Below are 18257 nucleotides of genomic sequence, written 5' to 3'. Positions count from 1 at the left end.
ATTTTTGAATTCTTTTTTCCTTTTGCTCTTTTGGTTGGGTGTTTTTTGCTTCTTCATATTTCAAATCTTTGATTTGATTCTTGGGATCCTCTGGTCTACTGTTGAATCTCTGTATATTATTCTTTATTTCAGTCAGTGTATGATTAATTTTTGACTGATCATTTTCCTTTTTTTTTTTTTTTTTTTGACATTCTCACTAAGATCCTTGAAGGTCTCACTAAGTTCCTTGGAGGTTTCTAGAAGATTTTTGATTATCCTTATAACCATGGTTTTGAACTCTATATCCAGTATTTTGCTCTCTTTCATTTCTTTCATTTGTGACATGTTTCTTTGTCTCTGAATTTTGGCTGCTTCCCTGTGTTTGTTTCTATGACTTGGGTAGCTGCTAAGTCTCCTGGAGTTGATAGAGTGGCCTTGTGTGGTAGTTGTCCTATAGGGCCCAGTGGCTCAGCCTCCCCAATCACCTGAGGTGGACACTTTTGGTGCACCCCTTTGTGGGCTGTGTGCACAGTTTTGTTGTAGTTAAGCCTTGATTGCTGTTGGTATCACTGGGAGGAATTTACCTCCAGGCCCATTGGCTGTGAGGACCAGCTGTGTCTACAATGGAAGAGCTGCTGTGCAGGAGACACCCTTATGGGGTAGGACTTGCTTCAGTGGGGCTTTGATGCTCACTGAGTCTGCCCCTTGAATGTGTCAGTTATGGATATGAAGAGTTGTAATCTGGTATGGTCTCACACTGACCACTGGGTTCACTGGCTCTTGGATCTCTAGGGATGTATAAAGTCAGCCACTGTCTGGGGCCACCCAGCTGGAGCTACAGATAGATCTGCAGATTCTTCCTCTTTGTATTGGGTTTGGAAATGCCCAGACGAGGTCCAACTATGAAGCAAGGCAGGCTGCTGCTGCTGGAATTGGGTGTTCTTTTGATAATTTTGGGGCTCCCTGACCCAGCTGCTGCCTATTTGACAGGTTTTAGGCTGAGAAAGGACAGGCCATTCATATGCAAAAGCTGCTGTGCACAGCTTGGGTGTGGTTGCAAATTGGGTGTGGCAGGGTCTCAGGGAATCTCCAGGGTAGAGCAAACAGCAGTGACTGCCAGTCAGCCCTGCTCTGGAGAGTCCCCAGCACAGGAACAATGACTGCTGGGAGCCCTTCTATCTGAAAGAAAGCCACCCTTTCATTCCTGCTCTGATGCCACACAGTCAAGTTTCTCCCTGTATGTGTCTGGGTCACCCAGAGTCTCGCCTGGAACTGGAGTTCAGAGCAAACAGGAACTTGTATCTCCTTCCCAATTAAAAAAGCAGCACACCCGGGTCCCAGCCTGTTCTGGGCCTCTGCACCTTCTATCAGTCTTAATGTGTTTTCTTCTTTACCTCTCTGGTTGTAGTACTGCCACTCAGCCAGCTTTCCCGCGGTTCTGGATGATAGTTGTACTGTCTTTTTGTTGTAATTTTGATGTGGTTGTGAAAGGCAGCAAGTACAGGTGTTTACCTATGCCTCCATCTTGATTCTTCTCTAGCATTATCTTTAAGGAAGGGGAATGAGGGAGCCTTCTTGGGGTGTCAGAAATGTCTTGACCTAGGTGTTGTGTTTCATGAATGTATTAATCAATATGTAATTTATATAAGTTTTAGAAATTGCTATATGTTTTTTTTTAAATACATGTAAAGTTTATTAAAAATAAGTTGGAATGGAATACAGTAGAATAGAAGCTACAGCAGTTGGGATGTATTTGCAGTACTGCAGTTATGAAAAGCACTCCCCCACCCACTCCACCTGACCTCCCCAGGATGGCCAAGCCAACCCCCTGTGCAGGGTTTGCATGTAGTTCACTTGCTTGTGGGTGCGGGCCTTTCTATATATTAACAGAACAGCAGTTTGCTCATGTCATCTCTCTCTTGGAGGAACCTGTGGACTTTGCCCCGTGGGGCTGCCAGTGTCTCGAGGTGCCTAGGAGGAGCCTGCTCAGACCATGCAATCCTTCATAACCGAGCAGGCTCCTCTACTGACTCACACACACCTCCCAATCAGAGCCCAGGCCCATGAACGTATTTACACTCGCACTGGAAAGGCTTATCCTACAACTCTCACCCAAGTGGTTCCCAGGTCAGAAGCCCTTCCCCCTTCTATTTGAAGTGTGTGCGTTTTCCTAACAAACAAATTTGTAAGAGAACAATACGTACAGAAAAATCTTCCAGACCCTTCCTCAGGGCTTTGTCAATAGAAAATCTGTTTATAATCACAAAGTAATTTATCATTTTAAAATCATAGAATATAAAATAGCATGAGGCCCGTCTCCCAAATATCAACCACATATTCATAGCTGAAGAAATGGCAGTGGTAACTAATAATTCAACAAATGGAAATTAAATAATTCTATTAGAGTATAAAAATAGCTTGAATTGCCACACAAGTCATTCTTAGGAATTTAAATAAAGTGCTGGGTGGGAGCGTCCCTCCCTCCCTGTAGCACATGGATATCACTATTGGTCGAATGTAAAATCCCTGAGTAGTAGCTTCGCCTGGTATCCCCTATGACTCACATCCTGACACTGTGCTCCTATACATGCAACACTGAGTTAGTTAGTGGCATCCTTACAGATCTCCTCGAGCATCTGAAATACTTAATGTTCTAACTCTAACTGCCACCCTCAAAATCACCAGTGGTTTAATATAACTAATCTGGTATTTATAAAAATAAAATACACTAAACTCAAAATTTTCTGTTGGGAAAGTTTTCCCATCAAATATGTAAGCGGATCGTCAGGGGTTGCACCTGTGAGGAGCCGGCAGAGCGAAATTGCTATATGTTTTTAAAAGTACCTTGTTATGATATTTTGGACAACTTTCTGGGGACTGATGCTTAGAAAATGGATACTTAGACTTATAACATATTCTTAAAATTCCTCCTCAAATATAATTAAAAATTTTATACCATAAAAATCAAGTCATAATTACATTTGTTTGTTTAATGACATATCACATTAGCTTTTAGTTTTTGAGGTAACTACACTTTAAGAAGCTTCCCTGTGGTTACAGATGTTTGCATCTTGTGATTTCCTTTCTAATCTTCTAAATATCAAGTGCAATCTATTCTGCTAAGGAGGAAAAAAATCCAGCTCCTTGATATCTTTAAATAACATTATTTCCAGTACTTGACAAACTACACCACTGCAGGGAGTTCAGTCTATCCTTTTGAAGCAAGTGTTTCCATTTTGTGTCATGCTAGCATCATTCAAAAGTAGTACAGAAAGTTCTTTCTTGCTGGGAACACCCTGAAGTTGTCACCAGATATTTTTTATTTCTGGAGTAATATTACTTAAATTCATAAGAAAAATAAAAATAATTTTTACCTTGTTAAAAAGACCATAATTAATAAGAATTTATGCAGCATGTTTATTAACTAATCATAATATAATTAACACATGGTAGAAAAAGTCTCTTGGGTTTAAAAACAGCTTTATTTAGCATAACAAAAACATAGAGATATAAGAAAAACATTACCTAGTATAAACATAAAAATAGTTAAATACCATAATTTAATGTAAACCAAGTGTTTAAAATGTGAAATATAATAAAATACATGAAATTTACACAAAACCAAGTTAAAGCAACCTCCAGTTATCATATCAGATCATCAGTCTTGAAGTCATAATTAACAATGAATAAAACACAGCATCAGTATTTGTATTGTTCAATATGAAAAGAGAAATATAATTTACTTTAAACAGATACAATTAATTGTGATATTCAAAGCAGAGAGGCAGATAGTTCTAGTATTCTAGTCACAACTACTGCATGTGGAAGTTTGGAAACCTTTCCACTGGAAGAACTCCCATTAAGCCCATTCTTTCATTTAAATGCAAACTGGTTGATTCAGTTTAATTACTGCTTAAGAAAGGCACTAAATATATCTGTAAAACTAAACCTTTATTAAAAATGATCAAAGGTGAATGTAGTATCTATCAGGTAAGAAAGGCAAAAGCATAAAAATATATTTATTCCAGACAAGCCCCTTTAATTATAAAACATATTAAGAAACTCAGTTTATAAAACCAGGTGGCATAGCAAAAGGGTTTTTAAAAATGTAAAACCAAAACAAAGCAAAATCAAACCAAACCAACCAAACAAACCTAAGAGAATGCTTCTTGAAGAAAGTGGTATTTTGTTTATCCTGTCATTATGATGCCAATGCTGCCAGGAGACCTGTGACTGATGCCAGTTATCACTATGGAGTAAGAATGCTTTCTTTAACCAATAGTCTGAAAAACTGTGGTCATTGATCAGTTAAAACATTTGGCTTTTGTTTCAAGGATCAACATTACAGTTCAGGTATCACTAAAAGGTAGCATTAAATCCAATATCAGGAGTTGGAAATGTAAAATAAAGTTGCAAGAATAATATACTTAGTAACAGAACATTCTGCTCCTTTGTATAATCTTGTAATTCTGAAACTTTTGGTCTCCAGATCTCTTCATATTCTTACATTTTATTGGGGATCTGGATGCCAAAGAGCTTTTGTTTATGGAGTTGACATCTATCCATATTTTCCATATTAGGATGCATACAAATTTAAAAAGTATTTATTTATTTAAAAATTAAAAAGTCCATTACGTGCTAACATAAATAACATTTTTAATAAAATAGCTATATTTTCTAAAACAGACATAAGATCTGAGGGAAGATGGCATTGTTATATATTTTAACTATTTTGAGAGAGAGTTAGAATAAAAAGATAAATAATAGCCTTGTAATATTATGATAATAGTTTTGATCTCACTGATCCCCTAAAAGGGTCGCAAGGACACCCCAGAACTCATGGGCTGCACTTTTGGAAACTACTGTTTAACCTTTTGCACTCGGATGTCGAGTGTGACGGTTATTTAATGTATCAATAATTTGAAATATTAAAAAATCCAAATAAATAAGTTTGTATGAAAAGAAACTCCAGTTTTTTTTGTTTGTTTTTGTTTTTTCACAATGAGATGATCCAAAACATGAGCTGACCACAAAAAGCAGCTTCTCCTCCCTTAAGGGCCTGCCAGCAAGTGTGGGAAGACCCGAGAATAGGGAGCAGAGGGAAGGCCCTCCTACAGCCAGAACATGTGCTTCTCTTTGCGTAACCTGTATCCAGGCCCATGTTATGACTTAGGTCTTTGAAACACTTGTGAACTACCTGCCATGGTGCCCTAGCATTTTAACAGCTGTAGGTCAGTAAAGGGTAACTTTATTAGCTCTAAGTTTATATGTGCATGATTCATGGAAAGCCGTCTCAACTTGGCTGATATACTGTATCCAGTCCAGAAACCAGTGACAGTATTAACTGCTAGCCACTGTTTCTTTTCTCCTGCTAAGTCTGAAAACTAATTTTGATTAGTCCCCCACCAAATCAAAAATTTGTGTATATTTCTTCCTTTCACAGCCTGTGCAGTTCATTTTATTCAACCCTTCCTTTCGAAGGCAGAATATATCATGCCCTGCCTCCACTCCTCCCCCACCCCCAACTATGAGAGGGCAACCTCTCTGCTCTTGACATGCTGTGTCAGATGCTAGACATAGAAACTGAGACTGAGGCTCAGGAGTACAATCACTTGACTGACACCTCAAACCCACCAATAGCAGAGCTGGGATTTGTATGTAAATACTGAGCATGACTGTTCATATAAATTAGGTCCCAGGGATATCTGATGTGAAGTCACTTAAAATGCAGGTGTTTTAGACCTGGGTGGGTCAGGGAGTGGGAACAAGGATCCTTATCAAGATGGGGTAGGTGGTGGGTGACCCCTCAGCTTGAAGAGACACCCAATTCTAACTTTCTCCACCAGAAACTCCAGTTTTTTATTCTACTGCCGCGCTTTGTAAAATCTGGGGTATTTAAAAAATTAAATCCCGAGTAGAATAAAGGAATCGAGAAAAAAGCAAGCGAGTGCAAAGGGTTAATCTAAGGCCTGATATTAATGACATAAAAATCTATACAAAAGGAGCCTTAATTTCCATTTTAAAATAAACCAAAATATCCACACATACACACACAAGTCACAGTATCAAACACTTCAACTTTCAGCTTTAACTAGAAGCCAAAGATCACCATGGCCAAATTCAAAACAGCATCGTCATTTCTGCTGAGACCAGGGTAAAGATTTTTCATTTTTAGCCCATGAAAGCTACAAAACCTATTAACTAAGCACACTCATTCTATTTCTCTTTCTAACATTTGCTTAATCCTGTTTGTGTTAAACTGGCTGTCATCTTTAAGTTGGCACAGCCTCGGTATAGACCAGAGAATGACAGGAGTTTAACTAATAGCCTTCACACTCAGATCAGGAACATGTCAGCCATTTATGGGGCAGCCTATTCTATTTCTCATTATGTAAAAACTCGGATAAATTTTAGGGGAACGGGGAGAAAATTCTCTCTTTAGGACAATAAGAACAATGTTATGACCTCTTCATGTCTTACAAATTACTTTCATGCACACCATATCATTAGATCTTTTGATGTCACTGGAGAAGGACAGGGCAAATGATTTTATTGCCATTTCAGAGTTAAGGAATTTGAGGGCCAGATATGGGACTTTCCTGAGGTACCATGGCAAGTATATTGCAGAGAGGGATTAGAATTCATGTCATCTGACTCCTAGTTCAGGATTCTCCCAAGCATTTCCTCTTCCTTTGGTTTCAAGGCAAGATTGAGGGAGAGGTCAGTGGGGATGGAGATGGAGGCAGCAGTGTATGATACTTACTAAACCTGCATTCCATTGCTTCATCCACCATTTTACCCAAAACCAAGGAAGCCTGGGAGAGTGGCAGAGACATCTTTCTGACTAATAAAATGAATTTCCCACCAGTGACATAAATTATGGAACTTTGTATAAAATCAGTGTCATACTTTTCTTTCTGAGCTAGTTTATATTGGCAGTTCATTCACAGCTGTTCACTCTGATCCAAAGGAAAAGTAAAAATCATGAAGTTAAATAAAAACTGATGAAAAAAAACCCCAAAATGAAAGAACAAGATCTTTGTTAAGTTATAACTAGATTTATTGTGCACCTGGCACAACAGACTTTGCAATCTTCCTCCACCAATTGGAGAGCAATATAAAAATCACAATTCTTAATTTAATGGGAAATTGCCTCAATCATTTTGACACAAAGACTTCAGTCTATAAAAAAGCATTAAGAAAATAATTTTAAGAATTTTATTTTAACTAAATTCTTAGGTACTTGACGATTCTTGGTGGTAGGAAGAGTAGAAAGTAGAGTAAAAAGCAATGAAACAGTGAGAAGAAAATAATTGTTGTCACCAAAGACCAAAGGATAAACCTTTATCTATTCTCTGTCATTAATGCATATATGTACTTTAGAAATTATTCTGTTTGCAGGAAATCCTCTCCACCAAGATGTTAATACAAATAGCATGAGACATTCAAAACTAGTAAGCAAACACTGTTTAATTGGGAGGCGGGACAGTCAACAACAAAAAAATTCCCTCCTATAAAATTAGCCAAATGCAACTAATTACCAATAATTTTCTTGCTATACACTATAAGCAAGTTATTGTTTACTGTCCCTTCCCTCAATCTTTCTGGGATGTTCTGAAAATCAAGATGGACTACATGCATTTTTTTCTACTAAGGTAGTTGAAGAAAAAGTTTAACAAAAGCCAGTAAGAAACAGAAAACATACTAAGTTCATCTTATTTTCAAAATTGAACTGCACATCACTATCTATTACACAACTTGACGGTCCCCCCCTCCAATTTTGGTGAGTAATTTACAGGTGATTTAGACAGAAGTTAATGGTTGTTTAACACATTGCACATATGCTGGGCTGATGTACACACTATATGCATATATGTATATATGCATGAATACACATACACACATATGTATAACTCATCACATCACATAAAGACCACTGTTTTCCCCTCTTCATGTATTCCTATTACCTAAAATAAGCATGGATAATGATTTTATAGTAGGAAACAAAACTAATTAAAATCAAATCAGAAAATGTGAAGTGCTATGCTGTCAGAGTCCAATAAAATAAGTCAATGCATATTTATGTAGTGGTAAAGTGGTAGACAGTTGTTTTATTAGTATTCTAAAAACGATTATAGTAAAAAGAAGTTTGCTGTTTCATTTGATGGTGGTGACCACAGGCACCATAGCAATGGCACTAGATGAGATGGAATTGATGATGTCCTCATACTCCGGGGGTGGGTCTAAATGAGGTTCTGTTTCAATCCTCTGAAGGTTCACCTGTCCTGTGGCTTCCTCATAGGTTGGTGGAGGATCGCAGTTGGACAAGTGAGTGGAGACAGAATCTGAGCGCCCAACTACATATTCCAGAAAGCCTGGCGAAATTCCACTGCTATCAAACACTTCGTCTGGTGGGGGAGGTGGAGTGATAATATTAAGGTGCTGAGGGAAAGGGATGTGATCTTCAGTCACTGTCTGTCTGCGAGTTTTGTTTTTTAGGAAGCATCTCCAGATTAGGAAAATGACAAGGAGGATAATAAAGAGGCCAAAGATTAATGGAAAGGTGAGGTAAAATTGAAACCAGTCACTTCCTCTGCTACTCTCACCTTGTTGCGCTTTTGTATAGATGTTCCAAAACTCTTTCTGAAAATAAAAGACAAAATTATTGAAAATCAGTATGATCGAAAGATATGAAATATCAAATGAACAAATGTATGGGGTCTAGTAATATAATGAAAAAACAACAACAACAAACCAGCTTTTTTTGTTTAAATGACCTACAGTCTACATTTTTCATGACAAGAAATTACAAATAAATCATAGTGCTCACTCTGGATCCTTCCTAAAATAGAACATGAGTCATCTTCAAGACTTGGGAGTTATTTATAATTTTAGCTATGACATTTTATTTTTTTCATTTATAGAATTTTAAAAAATCATTCAATTACATTTAACATACAATATTTTATTAGTTTCAGGTATCCAACATATGTATTAGACATTTATATAACTTACAAAGTGATCACTCCAATAACTCTAGTACCTGACAACATATATAGTTATTATAATAATACTAGAAGCCCGGTGCACGAAATCGTGCACGGAGGGGGGTTGTCCCTCAGCCCAGCCTGTACCCTCTCCAATCTTGGACCCCTGGAGGGATGTCCGACTGCCCGTTTAGGCCCAGTGGGATTGGGCCTAAACGGGCAGTCGGACATCCCTCTCACAATCCAGTACTGCTGGCTCCCAACTGCTTGCCTGCCCTGCCTGCCTTCCTGATTTCCCCTAACCACTTCTGCCTGCCAGCCTGATCACCCCCTAACCACTCCGCTGCCAGCCTGGTTGATGCTTAACTGTTCCCCTGCCAGCCTGTTTGCCCCCAACTTCTCTCCTCTGCCGGCCTGGTCACCCCTAACTGCCCTCTCTTGCAGGGTTGATCACCTCCAACTGCCCTCCCTTGCAAGCCTGGTCCCTCTCAACTGCACTCCCTTGCAGGACTGGTCCCTCTAAACTGCCTTCTCCATCTTGTAGTTGCCATCTTGTGTCCACATGGGGGCAGGATCTTTGACCACATGGGGGCAGACATATTGTGTGTTGGAGTGATGGTCAATCTGCATATTACTTTTTTATTAGATAGGATAGAGGCCTGGTGCACAGCTGGGGGCCAGCTGGTTTGCCCTGAAGGGTGTCCCGGATAAGATGGGGGTTCCCTTGGGGCGTGGGTCCGCCTGAGCGAGGGGCCTGTGGTGGTTTGCAGGACAGGCACGCCCCCTGGCAACCCAAGTGGAGGCCCTGGTATCTGGAATTTATTTTCCTTCTACAATTGAAACTTTGTAGCCTGTAGCGGAGCCAAGCCTGCTGCTCCCTCCGTCCGGCAGCCATTTCTGTTGCAGTTAATTCACTTTCTATAATTGAAACTTTGTAGCCTTAAGCAGGTGGGCCCGGCCAGGGTGTGCAGAAAGCTTTGCTTCCCCTTTTGCCGCCAGAAACCCTGGCCTGCTCTCTCAAGCTCCGTTCTGAAGCCATTTCTGTTTGAATTTGTTTACCTTCCATAATTGAAACTTTGCAGCTTGAGTGGAGGCTTAGGCCTGCAACGGCTCATGGAAAGCTTGGCTTGCTCTGTTACCTGGGAAAACTTGCTCTCTGTGGCTGTAGCCATCTTGGTTGGGTTAATTTGCATACTTGCTCTGATTGGCTGGTGGGCGTGGCTTGTGGGTGTGTCAATGGTACGGTCTATTTGCATATTACCTTTTTATTAAGTAGGATTTGCTATATTCTCTATTCTATACTTTATATCCCCATAACTGATTTTATAATTGGCAATTTGTACTTCTTAATCTCTTCACCTTTTTCACACATCCTCCTCAATCCCCCTCCCATCTGGCAATCATCAATTTTTTCTCCGTATCCATGAGTTTGTTTCTGTTTTGTTTGTCCATTTATTTTGTTTTTTGGATTCTACATATAAATGAAAACATGTGGTATTTGTCTTTCTACTTTTTAATAATTCTTAATTGTTGAAAGTATTACATATGTCCCCTTTTTCCTTCCCCCCATTGAACCCCCCATTCCCCCTGCACCCCAAGGCCTTCAGTACCCTATTGTCTGTGTCCATGGGTTATGCATACAAGGTTGATTACCTCCCACCCACCCACACTCTGCCACTTTCCCTCTAAGATTACACACTCTGTTCCATGCTTCCATGCCTCTCGATGCACTCTGTTCATCAGTTTATTTTGTCACTTAGATTCCACATATAAGTGTGATCATGTGATACTTGTCTTTTTCTGACTGACTAATTTCATTTAGCATGAATTTCATTTAGGTCCCCTTTCCCTCATTAACCTTTTCCAGCCTACTACCCCCCCCCAGGCCCTCACCACCCTGTTGTCTGTGTCCAGGGGTGATGCATATATGCACATAAGGCCATTGGTTGATCTCAGTGCACCCACCCATCCTCCCCCGCCTTCCCTCTGAGGATCCACAGTCTGTTCATGCATCTGTATCTATGGATCTATTTTTGATCACCAGTGTATTTGGTTCATTAGGTGTTAAAAGTGCTCTGCTTGTGATCACTTGGGTTTTCTAAAGATGCAGTCATATCATGTACAAATCTTTTTTCTTTTTCCAAATGTACTTGTGGACACATTGGGAATGTAGATACCAGAAATAGAAGTCTGTGAATAAGTTGGGAATAGGATGCTTTTTCTTTTGTGATGTTGTGTACATGATCCTGTGCTACCGCCGTGTTAAGAACACCGAGTACTGTGGTTGCAGGGAGGCTCTCATTAGCAACTCATCCACATAGAGCCATAGCCTCCCTCTCCATCAGCCTCAGCTCCAAGGACAGATGCATGCACCCCTCAGCAGAGGTGGGGGCACTTGGCCACCTCCTGCAGGCTTGCCCCCGTCATCACCTGGTGAGGCCCACCTTCTGCATATCACCCTCTTGTTCCTACTCCCAGGTCTTTCCATGCACTTCCTCTCACCCAGCACCCTCCCTCCTCCCGTCATGTCCAGAGCCCCAGGTGCTGTCCCTGCGAGGTCTGTGACACTCTCTACTGGACTGTTTCATCTTATTTTTCCATGGCGTCCAGTGTTTCTTCTGCCTCATTAACTTTGTTTGAATCTGAACAGAAATAGATCCATCTTCTATTTCATTTGTGTCCTTTCCACCCCTAAGTTAATGTCGTGTCCTTAGTATGTGGCTATGAGATGTCTCTGTGACTGAACTGGGAAACCTTTCACATTTTTCTTTCCTTTTCTTTCATCTCAGGATAACTGAGCTCTGAGGTTTGTGTGAAACCAAAGGCCCTGGGAATACAATGCGGAGCCCTCTGAATTCATTTTATCCTTTATTGTATTATTTGATTCCTGGGATTGAATTAAACATGAAAATATACCCTTAGATATAGAATCTGAGTTATTACCCGGAGATTCCCATGGGAGTTGACACTGAGACATGAGACACATGTGTTTATTGGTCAGTTTCCTCAACTATGGAACGAAGGTTGAACCTGTCCCTTGGATCCTTTGGAGGGTGGATATGATGCATCCAGAGGGATTAACTGGAAGCTTGGAGAGTAAGATTGGAAGTCAACAGACACTTGTTTCCTTTACCCGGACAGAGTTAGAAAAACACAGCTCTTTTTATCATAACACCAGGAAGGGCTATGCCTGTGGGAGGAGGTGCAGGGAACTGGGGCTTCCTCCTTGCTCCTTCCCCGCCCTCCCAACCACCCTCCCCCGCCTTCCCTCTGAGGATCCACAGTCTGTTCATGCATCTGTATCTCTGGATCTGTTTTTGATCATCAGTGTATTTGGTTCATTAGGTGTTAAAAGTGCTCTGCTTATGATCACTTGGGTTTTCTAAAGATGCAGTCATATCATGTACAAATCTTTTTTCTTTTTCCAAATGTACTTGTGGACACATTGGGAATATAGATACCAGAAATAGAAGTCTGTGAATAAGTTGGGAATAGGATGCTTTTTCTTTTGTGATGTTGTGTACATGATCCTGTGCTACCGCCGTGTTGAGAACACCGAGTACTATGGCTGTAGGGAGGCTCTCATTAGCAACTAATCCACATAGAGCCATAGGATAGGATTGTATAAAGTATTACAAATAGTAGTAGATATATTTCCTTTTTCCCCAATGACCTCCCAGACCTCCCCTATCCCCCTACACATGCCCTCAACTCTCCCCCCCAGTGTCTGTGTCCTTTGGTTATGCTTATATGCATGCATACAAGTCCTTCAGTTGATCTCTTACCGCCCCCCCAAAACCACCCCTGCCTTCCCTCTGTAGTTTAAGAGTCTGTTTGATGCTTCCTTGTCTCTGTATCTCTTTTTGTTCATCAGTTTATGATGTACTTTATATTCCACAAATGTGTGAGATCATGTGATATTTATCTTTCTCTGATTGGCTTATTTTGCTTAGCATAATGCTCTCCAGTTTCATCTATGCTGTTGTAAATGGTAAGAATTCCTTCTTTTTTATAGCAGTGTAGTATTTCATTCTGTAGATGTACCTCAGTATTTTAATCCACTCATCTGCTGATGGGCATTTAGGTTGTTTCCAAATATTAGCAATTGTAAATTGTGCTGCTATGAACATAGGGGTGCATATATCCTTTCTGATTGGTGTTTCTGGTTTCCTGGGATATAGTCCTAGAAGTGGGATTACTGGGTCAAATGGCAGTTCCATTTTTAATTTTTGGAGGAAATGCCATACTGTTTTCCACAGTGTCTGCACCAGGGTGCACGAGGGTTCCTTTGTCTCTGCATCCTCGCCAGCACTTGTTGTTTGTTGCTTTTTGATGATAGCTATTCTTTGCATGGACAATTTGTGAATTTGAGCATGTTTTCATATTTGGCTTCCTGCATGTTCACTTTCAAAAAGTGTCTAGTTAAGTCTCTTGCCCATTTTTTGATTGGATTGTTTATCTTCCTTTTGTTTAGTTGTATAAGCTCCCTCTAAATTTTGGAGATTAAACCCTTATTGGAGATAACATTGGCAAATATGTTCTCCCATGCAGTGGACTTTCTTGGTTTGTTGATGGTTTCTTTTGCTGTGAAGCAGCTTTTTATTTTGATATAGTCCCATTTGTTAATTTTATCCTTAGTTTCCATTGCCCTAGGTGCTGTATTGGTAAAGATATTGCTACAACAAATGTCTGCTATTTTGCTGCCTATGACTTCTTCTAAGATTTTTATGGTTTTCCATCTTACGTTTAAATCCTTTATCCATTTTGAGTTTATTTTTATATATGGTGTAAGTTGGTGGTCTAGTTCCATTTTTTTTGCATATGTCTGTCCAATTTTCCCAACACCATTTATTGAAGAAACTGTCTTGACTCCAGTGGATGCTCGTGCCTCCATTTTCAAATATTAATTGAGCATAATGGCTTGTGTTCATTTATGGGTTCTCTGTTCTGTCCCACTGGTCTATATATCTGTTCTTGTGCCAGTACCAGGCAGTTTTGAGAACCGTGGCTTGGTAATTTAGCTTGATATCTGGTATTGTGATCCTTCCAACTTTGTTCTTCTTTCTCAAGATTGCTGCAGCTTTTGGGAGTCTTTTATTTTATCCCAGATAAATTTTTGGAGAGTATGTTCTAGGTCTTTGAAGTATGCAGTTGGAATTTTAATGGGGATTACATTGAATTTATAGATTGCTTTGGGTAGTATGCATATTTTAATGATGTTGATTCTCCCAATCTAAGAACATGGTAAATTATTCCATTTGTCTGTCTTCCTCTATCTCTTTTTTCAATATCCTATAATTTTATGAGTCCAAATCCTTTACTTCCTTTGTTAAATTTATTCCTAGCTATCTTAATTTTTTGTTGGAATGGTAAATGGGATTGTTTTTTTAGTTTCTCTTTCTGTGAGTTAATTATTGGTGTGTAAAAAAGTGATAGACTTCTGGGTGTTAATTTTGTATCCTGCCACATGGCCAAATTTATTTATTAAGTCTAGTAGTTTTTTGATGGAGTCTTTAGGGTTTTCTGTGTACAATATCATGTCATCTGCAAATAATGACAATTTTACTTCTTTTCCAATTTGGATGCCTTTTATTTTTTCCTCTTGTCTGATTGCCATGGCTACTACTTCCAGTACTATGTCAAACAGGAGTAGTGAGAGTGGGCATCCCTGCCTTGTTCCTGTTCTTAGGGGAAATGGTTTTAGTTTTTGCCCATTGAATATTATGTTGGCTGTAGGTTTGTAATATATGGCTTTTATTAGTTTGAGTGATGATCCACCTATTCCCACTTTTTTATCAAGAAAGGGTGTTGGATTTTGTAAAATGATTTTTCTGCATCAATGGATATGATTACATGGTTTTTATATCTCAATTTGTTTTATGTGGTGTATCATGTTTATTGATTTGCAGATATGGAACCATCCTTGCATCCTCAGAATAAATCCAACTTGGTCATGGTATAGGATCTTTCTAATGTAATGCTGGATTCAATTTGCTAAAATTTTGTTGAGAATTTTGGCATCTATGTTTATGAGGGATATTGGCCTGTAATTCTCTTTCTTTGTATTGTCTTTATCTGTTTTTGGGATTAGGATAATGCTGGCTTCGTAGAAAGAGCTTGGAAGTGTTCCTTCCTCTTGAATTTTTAATAGTTTGAGGAAGATAGGTTTTATTTCTTCTTTGAATGTTTGATAAACCTCCCCCGTGAAGCTGTCTTGTCCAGGGCTTTTGTTTGTTGGAAGTTTTTTGATTACTGCTTCAATTTCCTCCACTGTTATCAGCCTATTTAGATTTTTTTTTCTTCCTGTTTCAGTTTTGGAAGGTTGATATTTTTCTAGGAATAAGTCAATTTCTTTTAGGTTGAACAGTCTGTTGGAATAGAGTTGCTCATAGTATTTTTTTGTGATTCTTTGTATTTCTATGAGCTCTGTTTTTATTTGGACTCTTTCATTTCTGATTTTGTTTATATGGGTCCTCTCTCTTTGATTCTTGGTGAGCCTGGCTAGAGGTTCATCAATCTTGTTTATCCTTTCAAAGAACCAGCTCTTGGTTTCATTGATCTTTTGTATTATTTTTTTTCCTTTGGTCTCTATGTCATTTATTTCCCCTCTGATCATTATTATTTCCTTCCTTCTGCTCACTCTTATTATTTCCTTCCTTCTGCTCACTCTGGGCTTTTCTTATTTCTCTCTTTCTAATTCTTCAAGCTGCAGTGCTAGCTGGTTTATTACCAGTTTTTTCTTGTGTTTTTTGTTTGTTTGTTTGTTTGCTTGTTTTTTTTGTTTGTTTGTTTGTTTGTGTGTGTGTTTTTTTTTTAACTTAGGCCTGTAATGCTATAAACTTCCCCCTCAGGACTGCTTTCACTGTGTCCCATAGATTTGGCATTGTTGTGTTTTGATTGTTATTCATTTCCAGGATGTTTTTTATTTCTTTTTGGATCTCTTTGGTAACCCAATCATTGTTTCGTAGCATGCTATTCATCCTCCAAGTGTTTGAATTTTTGTGATTGTTTTTATTGTCATTTATTTCTAATATTATACCATTGTGATTTGAGAAGATGCTTAATATGATTTCAGTCTTCTCGAATTTGAAGAGATTTTGCCTGTGTCGCAATATGTGGTCTATCTTTGAAAATGACGCATGTGCCCTTGAGAAGTATGTATATTCTGTAGCTTTGGGGTGAATGTTCTGAAGATGTCGATTAAGTCCATCTGATCTACTGAGTCGTTTAGAATTGCTGTTTCTTTCCTAATTTTTTGTCTAGAGGATTTATCCAGTGATGTTAATGGGATATTTAAGTCTCCTACTATGATTGTATTGCTGTCAATCTCTCCCCTGATACCTTCCAGAAGTTTTTTGTTATGTACTTGGGTGCATATGTTTTTACCAGAGTTATATCCTCTTGTTGTATTGATAACTTTAGAATTATGAAGTAGCCTTCCTTGTCTCTTGTTATGCTCATCACTTTGAGATCTATTTTGTCAGATATAAGTATTGCTACTCCAGCTTTTTTTCATTTCCACTTGTCTGAAAGATATTTTTCCATCCCTTCACTTTTAGTATGTGTGAGTCCCTTGTTCTGACGTGGGTCTCTTTTACACAGCATATACACTGAGTGACCAGATTATTATGACAACCTGATGTTTGTAGGCAAATTAGCTGTACAGTGCATAGTATGGGATATGGAAGCCGAAGGCCTGTTCAAACACCTTTGCTGTCTGCAGTTACCAAGATAAAATTCTCCAATTCGCACGGGAACACAAGGATTGAACAGTCGAGCATTGGATAAAAGTCATGTGGTCCGATGAATCACATTTTCAGTTGCGTCATACAGATGGCAGAGTGAGAATTTTGCGGAAACAGCATGAAAGCATGCACCCTACATGCATGAGTACAACCCTTCAAGCTGGTGGGGGGCAGTGTTATGGTTTGGAGCATGTTTTCTTGGCATGATTTTGGCCCTTTAATTCATGTGGAACAATGTCTGAAAAGCACAACATACCTAAGTATCATTGCTGATCAAGTTCATCCTATCATGTTGATGGCATATCCCAATGGAGATGGCTTCTTCCAATAAGACAATGGGCCATGCCACGGTGCTCATATTGTGCAAGATTGGTTTTAAGAGCATGAGGAAGACTTTATCTTGCTTAGGTGGCCCCCACAATCACCAGATATGAATCCAATTGAGCCTATCTGGGATGAAGTTAAAAGAGCCATCAAGCAGCTGGTTCCACAACCATCAAATCTCACAGAACTGGACAGTGCTATTCATCAGGCATGGTGTCAGATTCCTTGCATCACCTTTCAACATCTTGTGGATTCAATGCCAAGAAGAATCGCTTAAGTATTGAAGGCAAAAGGCACCCCAACAAAGTACTGATGGCGTGGTCATAATAATCTGGCTACTCAGTGTATATGCGTCAGGTTTTCTTATCCATTCAGTCACTCAATGTCTTTTGATTGGAGCATTTAATGCCTTTACATTTAATGTTATTATTGATAGGTATTTGTTTGTAGCCATTTCAGTACTTTATGCCTATGTTGCTTACTCCCTTTATATTTCTTCTTTTTTACAGCCTTCCATTTAGCATTTCTTGCATTGCTGGTTTGGTAGTGATAAACTTCCTTAGCATTTTTTTTTTTTTGTCTGCAAAGCTCCTGATTTCCCCTTCAATTTTGATTTATAGTCTTGCTGGATAGAGTATTCTTTGATTCAGTCTTTGTTTTGCATCACTTTGTATACTTAATTCCATTCCCTTCTAGCTTGGTGTGTTTCTGTTGAGAAATCATTTGATAATCTGATGGGGGATCCTTTGTAGGTAACTCTCTGTCTCTCTCGCAGCCTTTAAGATTCTCTCTTTGTTGTTAACATTTGCCATTGTAATTATGATGTGTCTTGCTGTGGGTCTTTTGGGATTCACCTTGCTTGGGATTCTCTGTACTTGTGTGATGTTTTTCTTTCCCATATCAGGGAACTTTTCTGTCATTATTTCTTCATATAGATTCTCTAATTCTTGCTGCTCCTCTTGTCCTTCTGGCACTCCTATTATACATATGTCATTTTGTTTCATGTTGTCCCAAAGTTCCCTTAGGCTCTACTCCTGCTTTTTAATTTTGTTCTCCAGTTGCTGTTCAGATGGGCTTGTTTCTCTACCATATCTTCTAACTCATTAATTTGGTCCTCTGCTTCTCCTAGTCTACTATTGAAACTGTGCATCACATTTTTGATTATAGATACATCACTTTTTATTTCTTCCTGATTTTTGTATAAGTTATTGATTTTCTTGTC

At 39.0% G+C, this 18257-nt stretch overlaps 1 protein-coding gene across 1 annotated transcript in view; it reads right to left on the bottom strand.

Annotated features, from left to right (window-relative positions):
• Window positions 1-7912: 7912 nt before the first annotated feature.
• PRRG1 (proline rich and Gla domain 1) overlaps window positions 7913-18257 on the bottom strand; it is a 262809-nt gene continuing 252464 nt past the window's right edge. Inside the window, exon 4 of the mRNA XM_028136435.2 lies at window positions 7913-8622. Coding sequence (XP_027992236.1) covers window positions 8137-8622 — 486 coding nt within the window. The 3' untranslated portion in view covers window positions 7913-8136. The remainder of the gene's footprint in view (window positions 8623-18257) is intronic.

Source organism: Eptesicus fuscus, chromosome 1, assembly GCF_027574615.1.
Source record: "Eptesicus fuscus isolate TK198812 chromosome 1, DD_ASM_mEF_20220401, whole genome shotgun sequence".
NCBI classification, from domain to species: domain Eukaryota; kingdom Metazoa; phylum Chordata; class Mammalia; order Chiroptera; family Vespertilionidae; genus Eptesicus; species Eptesicus fuscus.
This window is presented reverse-complemented; position numbering and strand designations above follow the sequence as displayed.